This window comes from Panthera leo, chromosome F2 (genome assembly GCF_018350215.1).
Source record: "Panthera leo isolate Ple1 chromosome F2, P.leo_Ple1_pat1.1, whole genome shotgun sequence".
In the NCBI taxonomy this organism is placed as follows: Eukaryota; Metazoa; Chordata; class Mammalia; order Carnivora; family Felidae; genus Panthera; species Panthera leo.
Genome location: NC_056695.1, coordinates 19067525 through 19094175, shown reverse-complemented (window position 1 = coordinate 19094175; position 26651 = coordinate 19067525). Strand labels below are relative to the sequence as shown.

Here is a 26651-nt window from a genome sequence, read left to right as displayed (position 1 = left end):
ATATTGACCTCTAAATGTGCCCTGCTTCAGCCAATGAAACAGGCACAAGTTATTGTATGCCTCTTGTAAGCCAAGGCCTTAGGAAACCTTACATGTTTCTACTATTTCTGCCATCCCCGTGAAAAAGATATGCCTATGCTAGTCCACTAACCCAAAATGAAGACAAGAAACATTTCTAACAGATCTGAATGACACCAAACAAGTCCACCTTATATCAGCTGACAACAGCCAACCTCTAGACCACATGAGAAACTCCAGTTGAGATCTGTTGAGCCCATCTAGCCAAGATCCAGTGTAGGTCAGCTGAATTCCAGAAAATCAGGAAAAATATTTATTGTTTCAAGCCTCTGAGTTTTGGGGTAAAAGGTTACACAGCTATAGCTAACTGAAACAAACTGATCCTAGAAGTAATGTACTGCTAAATAAAAACTTAAAACATATGTCATTGGTCTTGGGATACAGTGACAGATATTGGCTATAAAAATGATGAGGAGATTATTATAAGAGGCCAGAAACACTGGAGGGCAGTGTTATGTGGTGTTAGTCATTTAGTAAAACTATCATCTCTGATAACTTGGTAAGGTAGAAAGTGATGGTAAGGTAGAAAGTTTGAAAATTGGGCAAGAAGCTCTCTAGGAAAAATCACATAAATATTACCTACTTGCTTCTAGCTATATACTAAGTTTCTTCAAGAAACAGATGAGTACAAAAAAATAACAATTTGCAAGCAAAATTTAGAAAAAAATATTAAGAGTCTGGCTGGGTTTTTTATATCCAGCATTTATTGATACCTCAAGATTTTTAAATTAAGATAATCCTTATACTAATATTAAATCCATGGCCCTGTCAGAAAGACAGAGCTTCAGGTTAAAAAAGAAATCAAAGATGTGGCTATAAGGCCCTTCATTAAGACTTCTAAAAAATTAAGATGGTGCCTACTAAGGATGTTTCACAACACCTGAAATACCACTAATTAAATCTAGAGAGAGGCATGTCCTGAAAGAAAACTGTGGATGTGGTTTTTGGCACAAGAAAGAGAGAGTGATCAGATACAAAGGAAATCCAAAAATTATTTAAGACAGCTGAATTGGCAAAAAGCATCTGAAGTAAAAGGGACTGAGACTACAAGATGTAAACACTCCTTTGGGCCACCATTTTTCTACAGGAAAAGAAGCTGAAAAAAAAGTTGCACAAAGGTATCTCTTCCAACACCCTCTTCATAAGTGGCCAAAGACATTAACGAAAAAGAAAGAAACTCCCACAGGATGGAGCCATGAGCTGTGGCAAATAAAAGATGGAGACTCCCAGGGAACCCAGTTCCCACTCCCACAAAACAGAAGTGGGGCCCAATTAAGGAACACTTCCCAACCCCTTGGATAGGAAGACCTAATGATATGTGCCCATAAGAATCAGTAATTTATAAGGGTTCCTGAGTGGCTCAGTTGGTTGAGCATCTGACTCCTGATTTTGGCTCAGGTCATGATCTCACGGTGGGTGGGTTCAAGCCCCATGTCAGGCTCTGCGATGATAGCACGGAGCTTGCTTGGGATTTTTTTCTCTCCCTTTCTCTCTGCCTCTCTCTCTCTCGCTCTCTCATAATAAATTTTCAAAAATTTTAAAAAAGAATCAGTAATTTCTATAAACTTCTCATTATTTCCCTTTCTAATGGGAATACTTAATGTGGCTACCCCATATCATCTATCACTTAATGGAAAGGAAGAAACAAAACTATCATCAGTCACATATGTTTCCCTATACAAAAAAATCAGGAGGATTCAGAGGCAATTTATAATATATGGGTTTGGTACATTTATGGAATTTAAGATAAAATTAGAAAAATAATTTCCATTTCTATATTCCAGCAAGTTTTAAAATGTAATTTATAAAACAGAGACCATTTGTAATAATAGCTAAAAGTACAAGGTATCTAGGAATCAATTTAACAAAATTTACATGGCTTTACTGGATATAACTATATGACTTCATCACAAAACATTATAACATTTAATTAAATGGAAATATGTCATGTTCACAATAGGACGACACAGAAATGTTAACGATGTCAATCCTCTCAAATCAATTTAAAATACAACTCCAAACCAAATGGAATAACAGAAATAAGCAAATAGGCCAACAGAAGAAAAAAGAGGGCCCAGAAACAGGACAAGTGACAGAAAGATGCATACTGATGGACAAATGATGAATTTTTCAATATACAATTATAGGAAATATATCATCCATGTGGAGGAAAATATGTTCCAACTTCTTACCATATTAAAAAAGTAATTTCAAGTGGATGAAAGACCTGAATGTGAAAAACAGAACTTCTGGGAGAAAATAAAAAAAACAATTATTTTCATGATGTCAAGTAGGAAAGGATTTCTTAAAACAGTATTACAAGTTAATGTTAAAAATGTCTGTTAATAGAAAGCATTATTTAAGAAGTGATGACAAGCTTCAGACTTAGCGAATATATTTGAGACAATATATAACCAGTAAGAGTTGACGTCTGGAATATATAATAAACCCACAAATCTAAAGAAAAAAATAATGACAATAAAAATGGGCAAAAGAGACAAGCAGGCATTCAATCTTATTGAAAATTATAAAATCACTAATTGAATCTATTAGAAACCATTTTTTTAATTAAAATGTTTGATGACAGCCAGTGTGAGCAAGGATCAGGAACAAAAAATACTACAAAATGTTGGCGGGAGTGTAAATGATAACCTTTAGAGAGAAATTCTGTGTTATCTATGAAATGTGAAAAATGCACATGCCACATTGATAGAGTCATTCAAGTTCATTTGGTTATTTTTTTCCTCTTTCAGTTCAGATACATTTTCATTCCTCAGTTAATTTCAACATTTCCTATCTCTCTCCTGATTCTTAGCGGATTATGTTGCTTCTTATTTCAATGGGAAAATGAAAGCAATCAGAAGAGAATTTGTTTCTCTTTTCATCAAAACCCCACCAGCTACTAGCATTCTTGTCTACAGTTACAAAGAATGAACTGTCATTTCTTTTTTTCTGGCATACAGAAGGTACTCTATATGCACAGTGAATAAAAGAATGACAAAATTAGGTTACATATGATTCAGTGGCTCATAGTACATTATCAAACATTACTAGTCATTAGAATATGTAAGACCACAGTAAGATACTACTTCACACCCATGAGGCTGACTAGAAGCTAAAAGATGAACAAGGACTACCAAGGATATGGAGAAATTGGGACCCTCACACTTGCTGATTGGAATGTAAAATGGTGCTGTCACTGTGAAAAATAGTTTGGCAGTTTCTCAAAGAGTTAGAGGAACATACAATCCAGTGTTCCCATTCCCTACATATACACCCAAGAGAAATGAAAACACACGTACACACAAAAACTTACACGTGAATATTCATAGAAACATTACTCATAATAGCTGAAAAGTGGAAACAACTCAAATGTCTACAAATTGATGAGTGAATAAACAAAATCAGACCTATCCATATAATAGAATATTATTCAGCAACGAAAAGGAATGAAGTACTGACACAAGCTACAACATCACTGAACTTTGAAAACATTACACTCGGTGACAGGAGACAGTCACAAAAGACAACTGTTTGATTGCATTCCCATGACATTTCCAGAATACGCAAATCTATAGAGACAGAAGGTAAATTAATGGTTGTCTAGGGCAGAGGGGCTGGGGGGAGGGATGCGGAATGGGTACAAGGTTTCTTTTGGGATGATGAAAATGTTCTAAACTTAGGTTGTGGTAATATACTTTGAATATCCTAAAAATCCCTAAACTGTACCCCCTTTACAGGGGAAGATTTTATTATAGGAATTATTATGCCAATAAAGTTGTCAAAATAATACATTAAACCTATTTTAGCTTGTCTTCTTTCATGGTGGAGTACAATATATAGTAGTAAGGGAAAAGCATGAATTTGGAATCAGATGAACAATCAGATGAGCCAGAAGGAAGTATTGATTCTAGCTCCAAGTACTAATTCTGAGACCTTCAACAAAGCACTTAATCATTCTACCTTCAGTTTCCTTATCTTTACGACAGGAAAAATACAACCATTCATTGAACTAGTCCAAAAACTAAATTAAATAACATCAAAAAGGCCTTAGCATGCCTGCCAGCCCTAATAAGGGCCAACGTTATCCCTCCTCCTTTCCTCCACTATCTTCTGCACCCTACTATCGGTGACCTAAAACATTTTGTTCATTATGGATATTTTCTACGAAAGTAGAAAGAAGAGTAAAATAAACCCATCTGTAGTCTCACACATTTTCATCAATTATCAGCTTATGGGTAAACTCACTTCATCCTTACCTCCATCCACATCCCTTCCACATCACCTCTTTCCTACCCAGATGATATCCTTTTTTTTTTATTAAAAAAATTTTTTTAACGTTTATTTATTATTGAGAGACAGAGAGACAGAGCATGAGCAGGGGAGGGGCAGAGAGAGGAGGAGACACGGAATCCGAGCAGGCTCCAGGCTCCCAGCTGTTGGCACAGAGCCCGACGTGGGGCTTGAACCCACAAACCGCAAGATCATGACCCGAGCCAAAGTCAGACGCTCAACTCACTGAGCCACCCAGGCGCCCCCCTACCCAGATGATTTCAAAGCAAATCCCATTCACTGTATCATGTCATTTGTAAATGGTCAAGTACGTATCTCTAAAAAGTAAGAGCACTTTTGTAAACAAATACCATTATTACTTTTAACAATAAAGTAACAATATCCTTTAATATCAACAAAGTTCATTAGTTTTCAAATTTCCTTGACTGTCTCAGGGAAGCTATCTGTTTGTACAAGTCAGACTCTACACAACACTTAACATGTTGTGACGGACTTTTGTCTCTTTTAATCTCTAGAGTTTCCTCCTCTGTCTCATTTTTTCTCCTGTAATTTTGTTGTTGGCTGCTGCTGTTCAGAAAACCTCAACTGTTCTTCCTGGGAGTTTCCCACAGTCTGGTTTTCCCCTTTACATCCCTGTGATGTGGCTTGAAATGTCCCTCTGCCCTTTGTAATTTCTGTAAATTAGTAGTTAGTTTTGGATAAAGTCTTTGTTGCTGTTGTTGTTGTTGCTGCCAACACTGCTTCTGAGAGAATGGTTACACAGTAGTCCCCCACCCCTTATCTGTGGGTTAGCTTTCCGTGGCTTCAGTTACCCGCACTCAACTATAGTCCAAAAGCAGTTGATCCTTCGGACACACTGTCAGAAAGCCAATAGTAGACTCACGGTACATCATAACGCCTACATTATTCACCTCACTGTATCTCCTCACACAGGCATTTTAACAGCTCAAAACCTCACAAGAAGAAGGGTGCGTACAGGTACAATAAGATATTTTGAAAGAGAGAGACCGCATTCATATAACTTTTCTATTTTATTATTATATATTACTGTTAATCTCTTACTGTGCATAATTTATAAATTAAACTTTATCATAGGTATGTATGCATAGGAAAAACATAATATATATAGGGTTTAGTACTATCCATGGTTTCTGGTATCCACTGGGGTTTGGAAGGTACTCCCCATGGATAGGAAGGGATGACTACAGTTCCACCTGGAGGTACATAACGTCCTGTTGATGACGACTCTTTACTGATGTTGGCAGCATTCATGATTATCGCTTAGATCCATTGATTCACTAAAGATTACCAGATGGTGATTGTCTCATTTTATAATTCATTTGTTGGAATTCTGTTATTTGCTATAAAACTTCTGTAAAGAGAAACTTTCTCAAATATTTGGTTACCCTGAAGTACAATTCATATAGAAAAGGCAAATGAAATGTTTGATTCTTTCCCTTTTACAGATTTTTGAAAATAATAACTTTGGCCTCCTAACATACTCTTAAGATGATTAATTTTTGGATTAACATAAAAATGTTTAAATGTTATATATAAATCACTGTAGTTATTATTCTTATTCTTCAAATTTTCTCAACTCTTTCCAGAGGGAAACTATTTAAACTTGGTTCGTGATCAATTGTGACACAGCCAAGTGGTCTTTCCCATGTTCTTCTTGCTTTCTGGCATGACAAGATATTTTAGACTCATTGTGCTTCCAACCCAGAATCAGCCATTATTCCAATTCATTTTAGTGGGAAATATATTTTAAGACTATTCTGGACACTGGGTATACTCATTATTTTTGAGCCAATAAGAGTGGACAGATCTAAGAAATATGTATGTCTTAAATATTTTATTTTGACATAATTCAGGCTTATAAAAGTTGAGAAAAGAAAAAAAAGAATTTCTGTATACTTTTCATCCAGATTACCCAATGTTGTTAATGTAATAATGTCAACATTGGTGGTTGATATTTTGCTTTATCATTTTCTCTCTCTTTCACATTGATATATAAAATTTCCCCAGAACCACTTGAAGGTAAGTTGCAAATATGATAGTCTTTATCCCTAAACACTGCAGAGTGTATTTTCTATAAAGAAGGACATTTTCTTATGCAGCCACAGAATAATTATGCAGCCACAGAATAATTATCAAATGTCAAAGGACATTTTCTTATGCAGCCACAGAATAACATTAGTATAATACCAATAACCAACTTTGTTGTTTAAATTTCCTCAATTATTTGAATCAAGTTGCTAATGGCAATAAAGAATCCTGGGTCACATATGGGATTCAATTCTCATGTTCTTGTTGTTGCCTAATCTCCTTTAATGTAGAACAGTTTTCAGTATTTGACATTTATGAGCTTCAAGTTTTTTACTTTTTTTAAATTTTTTAATGTTTATTTACTTTTGAGAGAGACAGAGGATGAGCGGGGGAGGGGCAGAGAGAGGGGGAGACACAGAATCTGAAGCAGGCTCCAGGCTCTGAGCTGTCAGCACAGAGCCCAATGTGGGGCTCGAACTCACGAACTGTGAGATCATGACCTGTGCCAAAGTTGGAGGCTTAGTTGAGTGAGCCACCCAGGCGCCCCTGACCTTCATGTGTTTTAAAAATATGGGCCAGTTATTTTTTAGGAGGTCCCTCAATTTATGTTTTTCCAATGTTTCCTATGATTATAGTCAAGTCACTCATTTGAGGCAAGAATAACACAGAAGTGATGTATTCCTTTCTTATCAAAAGGCACATGATACTGACTTGTCTTATTGCTAGTGATGTTAACCGTGGCCACTTGGTTAAGGTGGTATCTTTCATGATTCTCCACTGTAAACCTGCTACTTCTCTCTGGTTAATTATTAAATGTCTTCTGGGGAGTAACTCTGAAACTATGCAGATAACCTGTAATTCATCAAAATTTCACGTACTAATTTTAACATCCTTTGCAGGCCCTTCCCTGAATCAATTATTATGATGGTTGCCAACTTGTGATTTTATAATTTCACCATTCCTTCTAAATTTATTTGTTGGTACTCTACTGTGAGAAAGAGCTTCTCCTTCACCTCCATATGTGTATGTATGCATGTAAGTAGGTATTTCAGTATGGATTATGAATTATTATTTCATTCAATGAACTATATTACTATCATGATGTTTAGGCTTTAACATTCCTAGAAGGAGCTCCCACAAGTAGGTTTCCATGTCCTTTTGAAATGTTCCATCATTCTTTGATTGCATCTTACTTCCTGACACTAAAAGATATTCCAGACTCAATGCATACTTTCTCCGCTGCAGCCCTAGATTCAGCCATTTCTCTAAAGAGCCTTGGTTCCTTTTAATAGAGAATGATATTTAGAAGAAAATACCTGGGCTCTAGGTGTGCTCAGTGCTGGCACAGAGTGAATTTTATTTTTCAAAATAAAAAAAATATGAATTCTTAACGATACTTCCTCTTCAAAACAGGATTATAAGATTTTTACTTAAATTTATCAGTCCCACATCTGTATTTCCTTTCCTCTATGCCAAAAATTCTGGTTCTTAAGGATATCAACATAATTACTTCTTTGCTATATCACACAAAGCATAGGCAATAATCTCTTTATAATACTACCAACACTATCCATCAATGACATGACTACCAAAAACAATTTAAAGTGTATTGCTGTTCCCTCTGTCCTTAGAGTATACGCCAGTAAAGAACAATCAAATCACTGTGCTAATAATGACTTGGAATAAATTCATCTCAGTGTGTTTATGCCATCAATGTGAAGTACAGTTGTCCCGATTTGTTTCACTTTACTTATGATTATTAGAAACTACTGTTTTAAGATTTTATTGTATTTAAATGGTTCCAAGTGCATATACTCAAAGTTCTAAGAAATCAGCCCACTATCCCTATCCTGTCCTCTCTATACCTTTCCTTACTCCTAACTTTCTGTATGTTCCCCTCTCCTAAGGGTAACTTTTAACAATTGTGTGTGTGTGAGTGTGTGTGTGTGTGTGTGTCACAGTATGACAGATTTTGCTCTTGTAGTTTTGGCTTTAGTATAATCACATATGTATCCATAATTTCTTAACGTTTATTTATTTTTGGGACAGAGAGAGACAGAGCATGAACGGGGGAGGGGCAGAGAGAGAGGGAGACAGAATCAGAAGCAGGCTCCAGGCTCCGAGCCATCAGCCCAGAGCCCGACGCAGGGCTCAAACTCACGAACCGCGAGATCGTGACCTGAGCTGAAGTCAGACGCTTAACTGACTGAGCCACCCAGGCGCCCCATATACTTTCATTACACTTACCAAGATAAATGGTAGCATACTATAAACACATTTCCTCTACTTGCCTTTTTCATTTAATAATATATCCTGGGAACTACTCTGAAGTCTCTATGGAGACATTCTTTCATTTTTACAGCTACATAATATTTGGTTGTGTGGATATACTATAATGTACCCAGTATTTTTATTTTAATGGACATTTAATTGTTTTAAATTTTTGCTATTAAAATAGTACAGCAAGGTATAATCACAATGCATAAGTCTTTTCATATTTTTGCCAGTGCGTCTTTGGAATAGATTCATAGAACTAGGATCATTTGATCAAAAAATATTGCACATAAAGTTTTTTAAATATTGAAAAATTTCCCTCCATAGTGTTTGCACATTCCCACCAGTACATTCCCACCTATTTCCTCATAGCCTCACCAACAGAATATTTTTATAAACTTGGGGATTTCTGTAAATTTGATAGGTAAGCAGTGGAGCTTCATTTGCATTTCTCTTACTTTAAATGAAGCCCAGCATCTTTTCATATCATTAAGAGGCAGTTTCATTTATTTTTCTGTGACCAATCCATTCATATGGCTCATTTTTAGTGGAATTTAGGCCTTTTGTTCTCTATTTTTAGAAGTGCCCCACAATTAGAGTTATTGAGCTTTGCCTGTAACGTAAACTGCAAATATTTTCCTTTGATTGTCATCTTCCACATTTCATTCTTGAGAGATAGGTTTTTAAGATAAAACATGAACAATCATACTGGCATATTAGGATCATTGCTTGTTATAAATCAAACATATAACCAACATAACCCTTTACTGCCAAAAATATGTGATACACATGTAGGTCAGATGTGGGTGGGCAAGAAATTCTGGAACACAGAAGCAACACAAAAGGATCATAACAATATAAGTATGCCCTAAATCCCAAAACCATTCTCCAAATAATCACACAGACATGCATACACACATACACAAAGAATGAAATCCAGATTTGTTTGGAGAGAAATGAATAGAAATGAAAAGTCAATAGCAAAACAAGTCTATCTAGCGAAAAAACACCTTATCTTTAAAGGAGTTAACTTTTCAGTCCTTCCACTGGTATACTTAGTGGAGGCAATCATCAAGTGGCTAGAAGGCCCATGGCATATTATGTCTGTACCAGATTTCAATATTACTTATATTCATATAGCCAGTCTGAAATAATAAAAACAAAAACAACAGTGTCTCTTTAAGCTTCCTAACTTCTTAGTGAAGCAACATAACATAGTATTTAAGAAAATGGGTTTTAAAGTTAAATTTGTACTCAGATCTGAATTCTACAGCATATTATCTATATCTGTAAATTTGTACAAGTTGCAAACTCTGTGGGCTATGTGTAAATTGTCCTATGTGTAAAATGGACAGAAGAGCTTTCTCATAGGGCTTTCTCCTGTGAATATTTGTAAGAAAGTGTACTTAAAGTACCTGACACAGTACCTGGCAAACTATATGCTTGATAAAATATAATCTGTTAGTACCTGCCGAGTTAGTCTTTTGCATGGTCTCATATATATTTAACTTCCATGTTGAAACATTATTTGTGAGCATGAACACTATAACTGGCTACCCTTCTTTCTATATTTCTACCATATTAGAACTAGAGCTCTTGATATAATGAAATAACTCAAAGAAAGGTCTTGATAGTAAGAAATATGGTAAAAGGCTACAAAAAATGAAACTGGATTACAGATTAGTTCTGGCTATTACACAATTATTTCCCAAAGGCTTAGTGCAGGCTTAGCAGATACTGCGAACAAAGAGTTTCTAATAAAAATCGCAATTATTAATTGAGTGATTATTCTGTGCCAGGCGCCTGTAATAAGGACTTTACTGGCATAACCTACTGGAGAGACTAAGAGTATAGACTCTGGAGTATAAACAGGCTGAGTCTGAGTTCCAGTTCTTCCATTTACCGTGGGACCAAGGGGGAACATATGAAACTCTAAGAGCTCCTATTTTTTCATTTAGTAGACTGGTAAATAATAGTAACTATATCATGAATATCACATCATTGTTAACAGCATGGGCTCTGAGGTTAATGGTCTGAATTTGTGTCCCACTTCTATTTTGAATTAGTATAACCTCTGGTAAGTTTAATAACCTCTCTGCATTCCAAATTTGTCATTTGTCAAATGGGAAGAATAGTCCCTAATTTCACAGGGTATTAGTAAATACTAAATATGATACTGCAGGTAAATAATCTGGAACACTGCCTGGTATGCAGTTAGTTCTCCAAAAATGTTAGAGATTTTTCATTAGGATAAAATGGTGTAATCTATAAGAAATGCTTAGGCCAAGGTCTAGAATAGAGTATGCACTAAATAGTCCATTTTTATTATATCTCTTATTAATAAATCTATTTAAAGATTGACTAGAAACTCAAGCTATCATTCAATAGGTGACAAAAGTTAGTTAAAGAGAATATACTGATAAGTTGTCTAAAAGATACGCAAACTGTCTACCACCCTAAATAAAATGTATCTTTTACTTAAGCCAGAACACCAGGAAGCCCTGTCCTATACCTCACTATTGAGACTTCCTGTGGAATTGTTGCAACTAAACTTTGCTTTTGCATTATGACATTTGCCTAGATCAGCAGACTTTATTCAAACAACTCCTGTGAAACTAATGATCTTATTTACTGTAAGAATATATTTTTTAAATTGTGGTAAAACAAATGGTAACATAAAATTTACCATCTTACACCATTTTTAATATGCAATTCAGTAAAGTGTGTTCATGATGCTGTGCAAACCGATGTGGAGTAGGCCTCTTTCATCTTGTGAAACTGAAACTTCATACCCAGTGAACAAATCCCATCTTCCACTCCCCCCAGCCCCTGGCAGCTATCACTGTACTTTCTGCCTCTATGAATTTGGTTATTTTAGATACCTCATATAAGTGGAACCACACAGTATTAGGTCTTTCTGTGACTTTTTTTCACTTAGCATAATCTCCTCAAGGTTCATCTGTGTTGTGGCATGTGACAAGATTTCCTTCCTTTTTACGTATGAATAATATTCCACTGCATGTGTGTGTGTGTGTGTGTGTGTGTGTGTGTGTGTGTGTGTTTTGTTTATCTATTCATCCATCAAAAGGCACGTGGTTCTTTCCATCTTTTGGCTATTGTGAATAATGCTATGATGAATATGGGTGTGTAAATCTCTTTGAGATCATGCTTTCAATTCTGTTGAATATATACCTAGAAGAAGGATTGCTGGATCACCTGGTAATTTTATCTTTAATGTTTTAAGAATTGTCATACTGTTTTCCATAGTAACTGCACCCTTTTACATTCCCACCAACAGTATGCAAAAGTTCCAATTTCTATACAACCTCACAAACACTTATTATTTCCTGGGATTTTTCTGATAGTAGCCATACTGAGGGTTTGAGGTGGTATCTCGTGGTTTTGATTTATGTCTCTCTAATGATTAGTGATATGGGGTCTTTTCATATGCTCGGTCATTTGTATATCATCTCTGCAGAAACGTCTATTCAAGTTCATTGCCCATTTTAAAATCAGATTATTTGTTTTGTTGTTGAGTTGTAGGAGTTATTTATAAATTCTGGATATCAACCTCTTTATCATATACATATGATTTGCAAATATTCCTCATAATCTGGAAGCTATTTTTTGTACCCTGTTGATTATATCCTCTGGTGCACAGATGTATAAAAATGCTTTGAGGATATTATTGATACATTATATGTATGTACTTCATGACAATAAATGGGGGATATTTTTCTTGAGATTCAGTAGTAGGAATGGTTAGTTTTCCTGTGAACTACCGTTTTGCTCTGATCCTATGGTGATGAGGACACCAAATGACAAAAAGCTCAATTGTGGCTCAACTATAGTGAGGATACTGAGCCTCAAGACTGCATGTTGTGCAGGGGACTCACATTTTTCCTATACTCTGTTCCCTTTGAAATGATTTCTCCAAATATTCCTTTTAAATGTTTTATATTTTATATATTTTAGCAATCTACCTAAAATTATTTTTGAGAGGGAGAGTAATTGATGTTATTTTCAATAGTTACTAAAACCATCACATTTCACAGGGAAGGAAACTAAAGCTCAGCATCTATACATAACTCTCTGAAGTTCACATAATTAGTAAATGGCAGGAGGAAAGGTTCAATACAAGGTTTACTCTGTGGATTTTTCCAAAATATCAGGCTATTTCGTCAAGCAGTGAACAAAAATTTCCATAATATGAGACAAGAAGTATCATTTGTGATGTGGTTGCTATATCCTCTAAGTGCTCAGAGGAGGTGAGATCACTTTCTGCAAGAGTGATCAGGAAAGGCCGGAGCTTGAAAAATAGACAAGTTGGAGAGAGGGGAAGGAATGACAATGAGCAAAAATGTGGAAATAAACAAGAAAGTGACTTGGAGGCACCATAGTCTAGCTGCCTTACAGTACTCCTTGTTGAGCACAACACAGACTCTGAACAGAGAAAAAGAGGGAAACAAAGCATAAAATATAGATTTGAGTGACAAAATGGAGGCTGTTAATTCTGGTGTTAGAAATACGGACTTAATTTGGTAGGTAGCAGGAAGTCATGGAGAATTTTTAGCGGGATCCCCTAAGTAAGTTCCCCTAGAACCAAAGGCTTAAAAAGTGATATATTCATATGTTCTCTGAAGCAAACCTGTAAGAGAGTAAAGGAAGCAGAAGACAGGGAAAAAGCTAGGCAAATATATGGGTTTGGGTAAAGTCTACTCACAACCTGATCTCCTAAGGAGCTCTGGAATGTAAATGACAAGTCAGGGTCTTATTTCAGTCCATCACTGGCTGAGAACCCAGGCATCTCTGGTCAGGGTGGCTCCTAATGGATTGAAGCAATCCTCAGGAAGAGTGAGCCAATAAGGACCCAACCCTCAGAGTACTCAAAGGACTGGTCACACTGCCCCAGGGAATGGTAACTGAGCAGGCACCATCCATGTCTACTATATGGCATTTTGAAGGGTGAATTGGAATGGTAGCAGACTGAAGAATTAGATACAGATTTGAAAGGTAATATCACCTGAACTTGAATAGTGGCTGTGAGGCAAAATGATAGCTTCCTCAGAATGTCCATATCCTAACCCCCAAACCTTTGAATATCTTACATTACATGGCAAGAGGGACTTAGCATGATTAAAGTTAAAAATGTTAAGATTCAATTACTCAGATTAGCTAGGTGGCCCCAACCTAATCACATGATCCCCCAGAAGCAGGAAGCTTTTTCTGGCTACAGTCAAAGATAGATGAGATGTTGCTGGTTTTGAAGAGGCAGGAAAAGGGCCATGCACCAAGAAATAGAGCAGCCTACAGAAGCTGGAAAATGTAAGGAAACAGATTTTCTTCATAAACTCAGGAAGGAATGCAACCCTGCAACACCTTGATTTTAGCCTAGGGAGACTTGTGTTGAACTTCTAAACTATAGAACCATTAGATAATAAATATGCATTATTTTAATTTGTTATAGTAGCAATAGAAAACCAATACATTGGTTAAGGAAAGGACAAAACTGATGAATAAGAAGTTGTTAGAATTCCCACAACTAAAAATACAAGCCTTAAAAATAACATTAGCTTCTGTTATTAGTGTTTCCATTTAAAGTAAAATTAATAATTCAAAACTAACTTTAGAAATTGCAAAAAAAAAATCATTTCAATGAAATTATGATTGAATATAATTGGAATATGAGAGTAAAGGAACGGTACTTTATAAAGGTTAAGAAAAACAGATCTTTAGCAAGCCCCCAAAGTTCTTAATGAAGATTAAAAGGAAAAAGCTGAATTGATTTTTATTATTACATTTAAGACACAGGTGTCAGGTCAACACAAATTGTAAATAATTCTATTTGGGTTTTTTTTAATACCTGCCTGAGATTCACATTTTCTTATTGAGAAAAATACAGGACTGTGAGCTTCATGGTCAGCAGAGAACGCTATGGGGCCAACTCTCTCCTCAACCAAAGCTGCTTTCCAGGCAGGCAAAGGATGGTGTCTGTGGCTCTGGCAGCCTGTGTTTGCATTTTATTACCTGGTACTCTTAAGAAAAAATGGGTATGAGAGTGGTAACAATTTCTTTGTACTGACATCAATATTTTTTAAGTAAAAGCTTATTTATGACAATTGTTGACATCTTCTTGATAAAAATTAAAAATAATACATGTGCAATAAATTTCAGCAATTTCTATGAAGTCTTCAAAAACAGGAATGTCTGGTAGGTAAATAAAAATTATCAGTCTATACAATTTAGTTAAACAGAAACTCTCTCCTAAGAGAGAGGGTTTGGGGTGAAGCTATATCCAGAGCATGATACTAACCAAGTGTCATGGCATCCACTGAGGGCGAGGGTGAAATCTATTTTCAGTTCAAAGAACAATTAGTACATTCTTTAGCTCACCAAAAAAGGTGTAGACACAGCCCCACTGCTAGTCAGAACCCGGAAGAAAGGATGGATGAGGGCCACGCAGAACCACACAAAGCTAATTTATGACTCAGGCAGCCAGGGCTTTGCAGAATATATTGGAAGGAACAAATGAACCTAGAAATAGAGATGCTGGCTTTGTACTTAAAGTGAACGAATAAAGGAGCACGGATTATGTAATTTCTGCAAGTTGTAAGGAAGGTCATGGTGTAAGAGGGAGACCAGCATGGGCCAAAGACAATGATGGACACACAGAGGAAGAAGACTAGAAAAGCAGGACAAAGCAAGAAGATCACATCTGCCACTTTTTCTACTTGCTATTGTTTAGAGTCAAGATCTAGTTTTGCATAGAGTTTGTATAGATATAAATTAATTTTTTTATAAATTTATTTATTTTGAGAGAGAGAGAGAAGAGGGTGTGAGCAGGGGAGGGGCACAGAGAGAGAGAAAGAGAGAATCCCAAAAAGGCTTCGCACTCTCAGTGCACAGCCTGATGTGGGGCTTGATCTCACAAACCAGGAGATCATGACCTGAATCGAAATCAAGAGTCAGACGCTCAACCAACAGAGTCACTCAGGCACCTCAATATAAACTAATTTTTAAATATTGCAATAGTCTATTAACTTAATACTTAAAAGTATATTAATAAATTTTACCTAATATTTAATCAAACAGAAATGTATTCTTACGACACAAAATTCAAAAGGTCTAATTTTATTTGGAATAGAAGAGTACTAACTTTATTGCTTTTGTAAAAAAATTATAATTATTACATTATAGTTCATTATTTCAAAAGGTAATGATTTATAGGACCGCATTTTTTGTATAATACTTTCTATCATTTTCTATCTATAACCATCAAATCAACTGTATTCTGTTTAGAGAGATATCTGGACCAACACTCACCAAATATTAATGTCTATTTCTAGGTGCATTCCCCTTTTCCAACTACATATCTGTTGTCAGACTTTTTTTTCAGCCAAGATAATTTATCATAACACATGAAGTACAGAAACAGATATGAAAACCCAGAAGTTTCCAATTAAGAGATTTTCAAAAAAGTAACAAATGTAATGTTCTCACAAATATCTTGTTTTGGAAAATGAAGTATTTTTCATAAAAAATGTTATTGTTACCTTAGAGGAGAAAGCAGGAAAAGACCTCTCTGACCTCAGCCGTAGCAATCTCTTACTCGACACATCCCCAAAGGCAAGGGAATTAAAAGCAAAAGTGAATTACTGGGACCTTATGAAGATAAAAAGCTTCTGCACAGCAAAGGAAACAACCAACAAAACTAAAAGGCAACCAACAGAATGGGAAAAGATATTTGCAAATGACATATTGGACAAAGGGCTAGTATCCAAAATCTATAAAGAGCTCACCAAACTCCACACCTGAAAAACAAATAACCCGGTGAAGAAATGGGCAGAAAACATGAATAGACACTTCTCTAAAGAAGACATCCGGATGGCCAACAGGCACATGAAAAGATGTTCAACGTCGCTCCTTATCAGGGAAATACAAATCAAAACCACACTCAGATATCACCTCACGCCAGTCAGAGTGGCCAAAATGAACAAATCAGGAGACTATAGATGCTGGAGAGGATGTGGAGAAACGGGAACCCTCTTACACTGTTGGTGGGAATGCAAATTGGTGCAGCCGCTCTGGAAAGCAGTGTGGAGGTTCCTCAGAAAATTAAAAATAGACCTACCCTATGACCCAGCAATAGCACTGCTAGGAATTTATCCAAGGGATACAGGAGTACTGATGCATAGGGGCACTTGTACCCCAATGTTTATAGCAGCACTCTCAACAATAGCCAAATTATGGAAAGAGCCTAAATGTCCATCAACTGATGAATGGATAAAGAAATTGTGGTTTATATACACAATGGAGTACTACGTGGCAATGAGAAAGAATGAAATATGGCCTTTTGTAGCAACGTGGATGGAACTGGAGAGTGTGATGCTAAGTGAAATAAGCCATACAGAGAAAGATACCACATGGTTTCACTCTTATGTGGATCCTGAGAAACTTAACAGAAACCCATGGGGGAGGGGAAGGAAAAAAAAAAAAAAAAAGAGGTTAGAGTGGGAGAGAGCCAAAGCATAAGAGACTGCTAAAAACTGAGAACAAACTGAGGGTTGATGGGGGGTGGGGGGGAGGGGAGGGTGGGTGATGGGTATTGAGGAGGGCACCTTTTGGGATGAGCACTGGGTGTTGTATGGAAACCAATTTGACAATAAATTTCAGATATTAAAAAAAATGTTATTGTTAATGTAATGGTTTTATCACTGTTTTTTAAATGAAGAACATACATTGAGTTTTTAATCTCTTACATGGTAAGTATTGATAGTTATCATCTACACAAACCAAAGCTTCTTGGGGTCCTCCTCTGTCATTTGTAAGAGTGTAAAGGAGTCCTGAGTCCAAAATAATGAGAACTTTTATCCCAATGACTTCTAAATGTATAACTAAATCAAGTCTCTGATGGGTAACAGCTCATATAAATATGTTTACTAGACAACTCAAAATAAACGGCCCAAAGAGAACTCCTAATGCTACTGCAATCTGCTTGATTTGCCACTTCCCCAGTCTTTCCAATTTTGGCAAATGGCACTACAGTTGACCTAGTTGCTCATCTTCCAAACCTAGGATTCATCATTGACTGATTTCTTCTATAACTCCTCACATCTGACACATTTACAAGTTCCACTGACAATACTGTTAAAATATATTCCTAACTGTATCACTTCTCACCACCTTCACAGTTATCACCCCAGCTGGGGCCCCATACTCTCTTGGCATCTTGGAATTTTAAAACAAAACAAAACAATAACTTACTGAGTAAGGTGTAGGTACAAAGGGTAGTTCTAGAAAAGTACAAGTGTTTTCTATATAATAATCATCATCATATATAGAAAAAAATTTTACATAATATTATGTTTTCTTTTTTTTTAGTATAGTGATTTAGTGATTACAGTGATTCAGTTTTCTCTAACCAAATTCTAAAACTCTTGACTCCAAAGAATAGGTGAGATGGTGAGATATATATATATATATATATATATGTCGTGCAATAATTTTCATAAAAGAATCAAAGCATGTCACTGAAAGTTTTAAAAATGTTAGCACCAAATAAATTATATTTGAACACTTTATGTTTCGGAAAGTTTTTCATTTAGACAGTGGGTTAAAATGTAAATTCTACATTTTATTTTCAACTTACCTTATCGAGTTCATCTGAAATTGCAATACCTGGGATTCAAAAGAGATTTATAAAAAAGTTTTAGAAGCGGTTTTAATAACCCAATGTCAGAAACAAAAATAAAAGTTCTATTTGTAAAACTAGCACATTTTCCATTCTATTTTTTCTTTTTATTAGTGCTTCAGAATATTGAGGTACATCCTTCTCTACTAACAAAAACAAATTAGGAATTTAAGTCAACTATAACAGCATGAACTGCCCAGACAATGCAAATGTGCAACGAAGACAAAACAAGTACCATACTGCTCGCAGATCGTTAAATGCAGAGCAAACATGCAAAGACAGGTGTGGAGATGTTGTCTGTTATAATGACCATCAAGTACAGCTTAGCTTGTTACAATTTTGTTCCTTCTTAAGAATTGATTTAGACTCCTAGAGTGATTCAATATCAAGGCAGAATAGTGGTTGGAGATCATTTATTTTAATTTCCTTATTTTACAGATGAAAACAGACTATAGAGCGTAAGGAATTTGCCCTCTATTCCCTCAGATGGACAGTTTCTTGAGTCAATAGATAAATGATTCCTCCTCACCAGTTCTCCTTCAAATAATCCACATATTTCTCATTGTATATCTCTAATTTCTCTTTACCATTCCTCTAAAATTGGTCTAAATCAGAAATGTAAAAAGTTTTAGTCCTTAATTTATTTGTGATAATAGACTCTGTTAACCCCACTCTCCTTCTTGAAATGCCTCTCTTTTCTATTCTCTTTGTCTTCTTCACAAGAATCCTCTTTTTTGGGGAGGGGGGAGTCCTTCCCTGAAATGCCTAGGGTTCTTTGCTGAGGTGTCTTTTCTTTTCACTTAATACACTTCCCGTGGTAATCTAATGTATACAACTGACATTTTTACTTCTCTCTAAGGTGATGACTAGTGAATCTTTATCACCAGCATAGATCTTCTTCCTGAGCTACTTGCTGAATCCTTGTGGGCATTTCAATTTCAATATGTCAGGCTAAGGACATCCTCCCCCCATTGCCTCACTTCTCCTTTTTGTGAACAATGGTGTGCCTATGGCTGAACATGGGTACTCTGGCCACGTACTATAGCAGGAGTATCTGGCTCTCAGGTTTGGGGCCCAGGGTAAAGGGAAGCTGGTGTCCAATCCCAGTGTGGAATGAGCCAGGAGACAAGGAAAGTCCTCAGGTTTGAAGTCAAAGGAAACACAGAGAAAATAAAAACAGGTTGAAGCCAAAGTTCAGCGACTATAAAGCCCAAGAAAGAATGAGTTGGGTTGGAAAAGAGAACGTGAAAACAGTAATAAGAAAATGTCTGAGTATAAATCTCCTCACCCAATCAGGTATAGAATGTCTGTACAGTGTACTTTGTTGGTTTGCTATATATTATCTCTCTCTCTGTGGACCTAATAAATCAATTATACACAAAGTAGAAAAAGATGCCCTACTTCATCTGAGTAAATGGTACGACTCTTCCCCCTGTAGATAAAACGAGAATCACAGGTATATTTGAGACACATTCTCCGCAGCAATACTCTATGAAATTCTTTTTTCATAAGGTTATTGGTAACAGGTCCCAGAATAAAACTCAAACTAGCTAAATAGGAAACTTCATTTGGGAAAGGAATTATGCCTCTAACTGTTCCAAGTGTGTGGTCTCACATATTTTGTTAAAATATCTATTATTATATTTTCCTAACATTTACATATTTTGATGACTTTGCCTAAGAAATTATCTAGACAAACCTCTATTATACATGTAATTCTTTCCACTATTACTCATATCAAATTGCATTAGGGTATTTTTCACTTTACATTATTTTATTTTTAATCAAAGCTTAAACTGATTAAAAGCAGTTGGAAGAATGTTAAAGAAATGTTCCTTTTCAGAAGCATGAAGTCCTAATGAGAATAGTATCTATTGAGGAGCCAGGATTTTCCTCCTAGTTCCTAGAAGAGCATTCACACCTATTCCCTGAGAGGAGACTAACCATTTTGTGGTACATCCTTCTCTACTAACAAAAACAAATTAGGAATTTAAGTCAACTCCAGCATGAACTGCCTGGACAATGCAAATGTGCAACAAAAACAAAACAAGTAAACATACTGCTTGTAGATCGCTAAATGCAGAGCAAACATGCAAAGACAGGTGTAGAGACGTTGTCTTTACGTTATAATGACAATCAAGTACAGCTTAGCCATTTCATTAACTCTTAAAATCCATTATATTTTAAGTTATATTTTATAAGTTCACAGAAACTGAGAAGCAGGGGGCACAGAAAATATACAAGAAGAACTATAGTGCGTTGCTACAATCTGTTGCAAGGAAAGAAGGCTCAGGGTTTGACTATGGGTGGGTAGTGGCTGGGATACACGGTCTTCCGAAAACTCAAACTGAAACCTTAAAGGAAACGTTGTCCTATCAGAGTAGCCAAAGAGGCTTGGCTTAGGGTAGCAATGGTGTGCAACTTATAGAAGTGGGCTGCCTGTAAGAAACTGGGGAGAATGAGTTCCTGCAGAACTAAGCTTCTCTTCTGGATAAAGAGACAGGCAAGGGCTCCCACAGGCATGTCAGAGGTGGTTTCCTGATTCTGCTGTAGTGCAAACCTATCTGGATGGAGTCCCTTTGTGTCCTTCAACTTATGGGCATTTCCATTTATTCAAATCTCCAAAGAGGTCTCAGTGGTATCAGAAATTTATGTTAAAACACAGTTCTCACATTACCAAATTTGAGTTCTGCTCTCTCAAGGAAACGACAGCTATCTGCTTTACCAAGATGTGCATCTTCCCAGGTATCAGCTTAGCCCTACACTTCAAATTCAGTTGTAGTTACAAGAAATGGAAGTAGCAACTTTTCAGAAGTCATTACAGCTTAGTCAGTGTATTTCATTTCCTAACAGTAGGTCAGAAAATTCTCATGGTATGAAATGGAACTAGGTATTTCTCCAAAATTTTTTCCCTATGGAAAAAAATCCCAAACTGGCCCAAAATGGCTTGTGAGAACCAATTCTGCACAATTGTTCCTAACTCCTCATTCAGTAATGTCACACTGATAGCCTGAAATTAGCCATGGTGGGAGTATTTACACCCTGGAGAATGGCAAATGCTACAAATAGGGATTATTCTTAGAGTTAGCATCCCAGCACACCCTTGAGTATAATGGTGGTTATTGTGTTAAATATATGGTAAATGTTAAATATGGTAAATAGTGTTAAAGCAAATACCTGTGTAAGTATCACACATATCAACAAACAGAACATTACTGATACTCCAGACCTACCCCTGACCATCTGTCAATTAAAACACTCTTTAAGTAGGGGTGCCTGGGTGGCTCAGTCAGTTAAGCGTCTGACTTCGCCTCAGGTCATGATCTCAAGGTTCGTGAGTTCGGGCCCCACGTCGGGCTCTGTGCTGGCAGCTCAGCGCCTAGAGCCTGCTTCTGATTCTGTGTCTTCCTCCCCTCAGCTCCTCCCCTTCTCACACTCTGTCTTCTCTCAAAAATAAATAAAGATTAAAAAAAATTTTTTAAACACTCTTTAGATAGGCTGCTGACTGCTTTTAGAGCAAAGGGAATCCTGCTACCAACTGAGGGATTCTATCTTCAATTTGGTTACTAAAGAACCAAGTTGGAAAACTTTTCTGTAAGGAGCTAAATCGTAAATATTGCAGGATTTTCAAGTTACATGTGGTCTATGTAATATCCTTCTTCTTTTACACAACGTTTAAAAATGTAAGAAACATGCTTAGCTTATGGGCCACAAAAACAGACCACAGGCTAGATCTGGATCCTTGGTCAGAGTTTGAGGGAGTCTTGCTCTAGAAGCACATGCCAATTTTTATCCTTCATTATTGGCTCCATCAGTCTTCAAAGGACATTTCTAAACCTTAAGAGTTTTCATCAGGCCCCTACCCATCTCCTCACTGTAAAGGACTTTCTCACTATAAAGGACTTCAACTTCTAAAATCCTGAAAAATTTGAAACTATCAGATTTAAACTCCTTAGAACTTCTGACCCATCCTCCCCAAGCCATTTACATTGTCTCGCTAATCGCAGAGGACAATATGTTCTCTCTCCTAAGAAGCCCAATTTCCACACCTGTTTCTTGACTCTGTCCTCATCTACCCTCTCTGGTATTTGCTTCGTCTATTATCTTCCTTCTCTGTCTTGAATCTGCAAGTTCTTTCTTTTGGTTTCCTCTGATCACCCTAAAACCCATTACATAAAACCCATTACACCCACACACATATTCTGTTATCTCCCCTCTTCCCTGTCTGTCTCTATCTTTCTTTCTCTCTCTCTCTCATAGACACATGCACACATGTGCATGAAACTAAAGGAAACCAAACCAAAATAACTCAAAATCCTAACATCCTTGACTTTCCTCCACTATAATGTTCTCTTTCACACCTTTTCTTTTCTCATCAAAACTTTTCAAAGTGTTTATACTCCTTGTATCTCTTCCTTACTGTCCATTAACCCTTCCTTCCCCTACATACTAGCCTCTGCTTCCACTATTCTCTTGAAACATCTCTATACACATCCTGATCATGTAATCATATGGAACACTTTCTACTACAAAAAGATATCCTATTTTATTTCACTTTATGAAGCCAGTACATCTTAATCACAGAAAAATATAGAAGACATAATACGGGGAAAAAGGAAAACAAGACTCCATTCACAGACAACTAATGATAACAGCTGGTTATGCATTCTTTCAAATAATTTTGTACACATGTACAGGCATACATATAAATACTGTATGTCTATATAGGCATATATATGATAAAATTAAAACAAAACATACACACTTTTGTTACCTGCTTTTTATTTAAAGCATATCTAACTATATTTTATATTACTATTTTCTACATCATTTTTAATGGGTATACAGTGTACCATTGTGTGAATGCACCATGATTTCTTTATCCATTTCTCTAATAATAAAAAATATTTAATTTCCAATTTTTCACTCTTATGAGTCTCACAGCAGTGAACAACGAAAGTAGAGCTTGAAGACAGCAGCACACAATTTGGAATATATTTCCATCTTTTTCTTATAAACTTGTCTGCCACTTCAGACACCTCGGTTTCCTGAAATACTTTCCCCCTTTGATTTTTATGAAAACATTCTAGCTTGGTTTTCATTCCACCCTTTCCATTCTTCTCAGCTAAATCACTTGTCTACTCATATCTCAAATGTTGATGGTGTGTGTTGGTGGTTGTCTTTGTCTCTGCACTGAAGATCCCCTCATCCTTATCCCTGATCAAGTATCTCCAAATAGGCAACTTTTATATGTATGTGCTTGTCTGCTGGGACCAGAGAAGAGCTATCCACAACACCTGGATGTGCCTTCTGTATCTGAAACCTGGGTGTGAAACAATACTCCTCCTTCACACCCAAACCTTATATGAGGTAGAGACAGCACCCAGTCACCTTGATTATAAACAAAACCAAAACAGAAAACAAATTCTTATTTGAGCTAGAGACAGCACCAGGCACCTTGATTATAAACAAAACCAAAAACTAAAACAAACACTTTCTTCTCTCTTTATGTGCACCCTTCCTTCATAAGAACCAAAAACTGTTAGTCATATAATAATCCACATTTTCTTAAGTCCATTCTCTCTTTTCTATCCCATGGCTTTATTGGGCTTTTTTCATCTCATCTTTGCCTTGAGGCGTGAACCATAATCACTGTCCCAGAGTGATTATTCAAAAGCATGGGATGGCGGTTGCTTACAAGATCCCTGTAGCATAGAAGCCCCCACCCCCTGACTCCCCTGCCACCTAGACTTCCTTCTTCATTGCCTTTTTTACTTGCTTTCTCCTTTGTGCATCAACAGTATAAAACGTTCCTCTTACACACATGCCTCCTTCCCCATGATATATCTCCACTCTCCTTTCACCCTAGCTTTACCATTTCATCCTTCTAGACTCCATTCAGATACAGTTTCCATCAGGTTGGCCCTAAACCCCTTGTTGGAGGCTCTTTGATGCTCCCATAAGCTCCCGTAAGGTGTCTCTTACAAGGCTTTGAAATCCTGCTTCTCACACCTATCTCTCTTACTAACCAGTGAACTTGAGGTCTGGGTGCACATGTGAGCCATCTTGTACCCCCACAGGCATGTATGAGGGCCAGATGAATCCGTGCGGCAATGAATGGATAAACAACTGCTGCGTTATCTGCTTCCTTCTCACTCCCAGGCTGTCATTCTCCAACTCCTCAGGCTGTTTGTCAGGCAAGACTTTCTGGGTATGTTCATGATTAACAAACTAAAAAAGTCATTTGTTATTTTTTTCTTGGCTGAGTCCAGACTGCTATTATCAGTCACGGAACATAAATATCTGTCTTCCGTCCTCTCAGCAGCTGGGTTCTTTTCCGTGGCAAAGTTCCAGCCAGTGTTTCTCATGAACTGCAATCTATAGACTGATGTCTGGATGGACTAAAGATACTCATCCTATTGCTGCTTCCCTTCAGGGAAAAATGCTAAGAGCAGCAAAAGCCTTAGGCTCAGAAAATGCTGGAAGCCCTGCTACCCTGGAAACAGAACTTTGCTAAGGAAAAGATTCTACCGACCAATATCATACAATAGGGAGCTTTTAGTTTGTTATTTACCTACTTACTTACCTATTTATTTTTAAGTGTAACTCCTTCAATAGATAAGCACAAATAGCAAGTAAGTGTGTTCAGAGAAAAATATAGAAGCACAAAAAGGGGGCACCAAATCCAGTCCAGGAAGGACAGCAACAGTAATTCATTTTGGAAGAAATGATATTTAAGCTGAGCCTAGAGAGAGGAATAGGATTTAGCTTGGCTGAAATGGAATCTATAGAGAGAAGTGACGGTGACATTTCAGGGTACAGGGACAACATAAGCAAAAATGTGAAATAAAGGACCTTCAATAAGTGTGAAAAACTCCTGTGTCGCTGGTGCATAAATGGCTAGACGATAAGCCTTGAAAGATGATACAGGAGACCGGGTCAGATCAAGTGGCACATTCTATGAGGTTTTAAGGAAACACTGAATATCTGCAAGAACTTGGTGTCAGGTTTTCACTTTAGATCCATCACACTGATCACAGCAAGGGACTGGAGGAACTGAGAAACAAGAGTGTGGGCAAGACTGGTTGTTCATTCCTCAAGCCATTTCCGTATTTCTCCTGCGCCCACAAGCTAGACTACATTTCCCAGCCTCACAGCTAGTTGTGCAATGTGGTCAGAGGGAATGCACTACACTTTTGCCTCTAGGCTTCAGATCTACTTCTCCCTTCTGCAGGACCATTGGAGGCCATGTACTGAAGATTGCAGAGTAACAGGAGGGAAGTAGTCTGCATCCCTACCACACCACACTGAACTACTTTTTGAGGGGAAAATACGTCGTATTCAGCCACAGAGATTCTGGCCATGAGATTCCCCTAACACAGGTTATGCAATCCAGCCAGCCACTAGCTCAGTAAGGGCAGGGACTGCATCTGTTTTTTTTCCATCACGGGGCAGGAATGAAATGAAACAAAACAGAACATGTTAAATGGATAAACCAATGATTTGGTCAGTGATGTTGAGAGTATGAACTAGGGGTAGAGAAGAGAATCAAACCCAAGATAGAGGGCAGATGAGCAAGATTTAGTAATTAATTACTTGCGAACAGTTAGGAAGAGAAAGGAATCTGTAAGGTTCCAGTCTGTGAGAACTGGAAAGTGATGGTGCTGTCACCTAAGAAGAAGCATGAGGAAGAAAAGCCATGTTTGAAGAGAGGTGTATGACCTACTTAGACACACCGAGTTTTGCGCGGCAGTGGGATATCCAAATGAAGATAGGCTTCAAACATTTTCCACGAAGTGTAAACAGTCTGGATGGGAAATATACTCAATTGAGTTAGCTGTGTGGGGCTGACCACTGTAACTGTGAGGGAGGATGACAATGGAAACAGAACATTTGAGAGAACAAAGGATGACTTGTGGGAACAGCATTCAAAGTGGCCAGGAAGACAGAGGAGCGCCGGAGTGAAACCTGTAAGAAATGGTGTGAAGGGCATCCAAGAAGATCAAATGAGGGCCTGGGCCCAGAGAGCAGATCTGAGAGTCCGAAGACAGACAGAATAATCAATGGTGTTAAAACTACCAGAGCAATTTTGTAAGATGAGGACTGGAAAAGTGTTCATTCGGTTTGACCATCTGGGTTCAACTGGTGACCACAGTGAGAAAGGTTTCAATAGAATGATAGGTGCAATCACAGAGCCACATTGAGGGGAGAAAGGAGGAGAAACAAGCAGAGATAATGAGTGTTCACCATTTCTTTTGAAAATTTG

At 37.0% G+C, this 26651-nt stretch overlaps 1 protein-coding gene across 1 annotated transcript in view; it reads right to left on the bottom strand.

Moving 5' to 3' along the window:
- CF2H8orf34 (chromosome F2 C8orf34 homolog) overlaps positions 1-26651 on the bottom strand; it is a 401924-nt gene that overhangs the window by 269661 nt on the left and 105612 nt on the right. Inside the window, 1 exon segment of the mRNA XM_042924126.1 lies at positions 18344-18372. Within this exon segment, the coding sequence (XP_042780060.1) occupies positions 18344-18372 (29 nt within the window).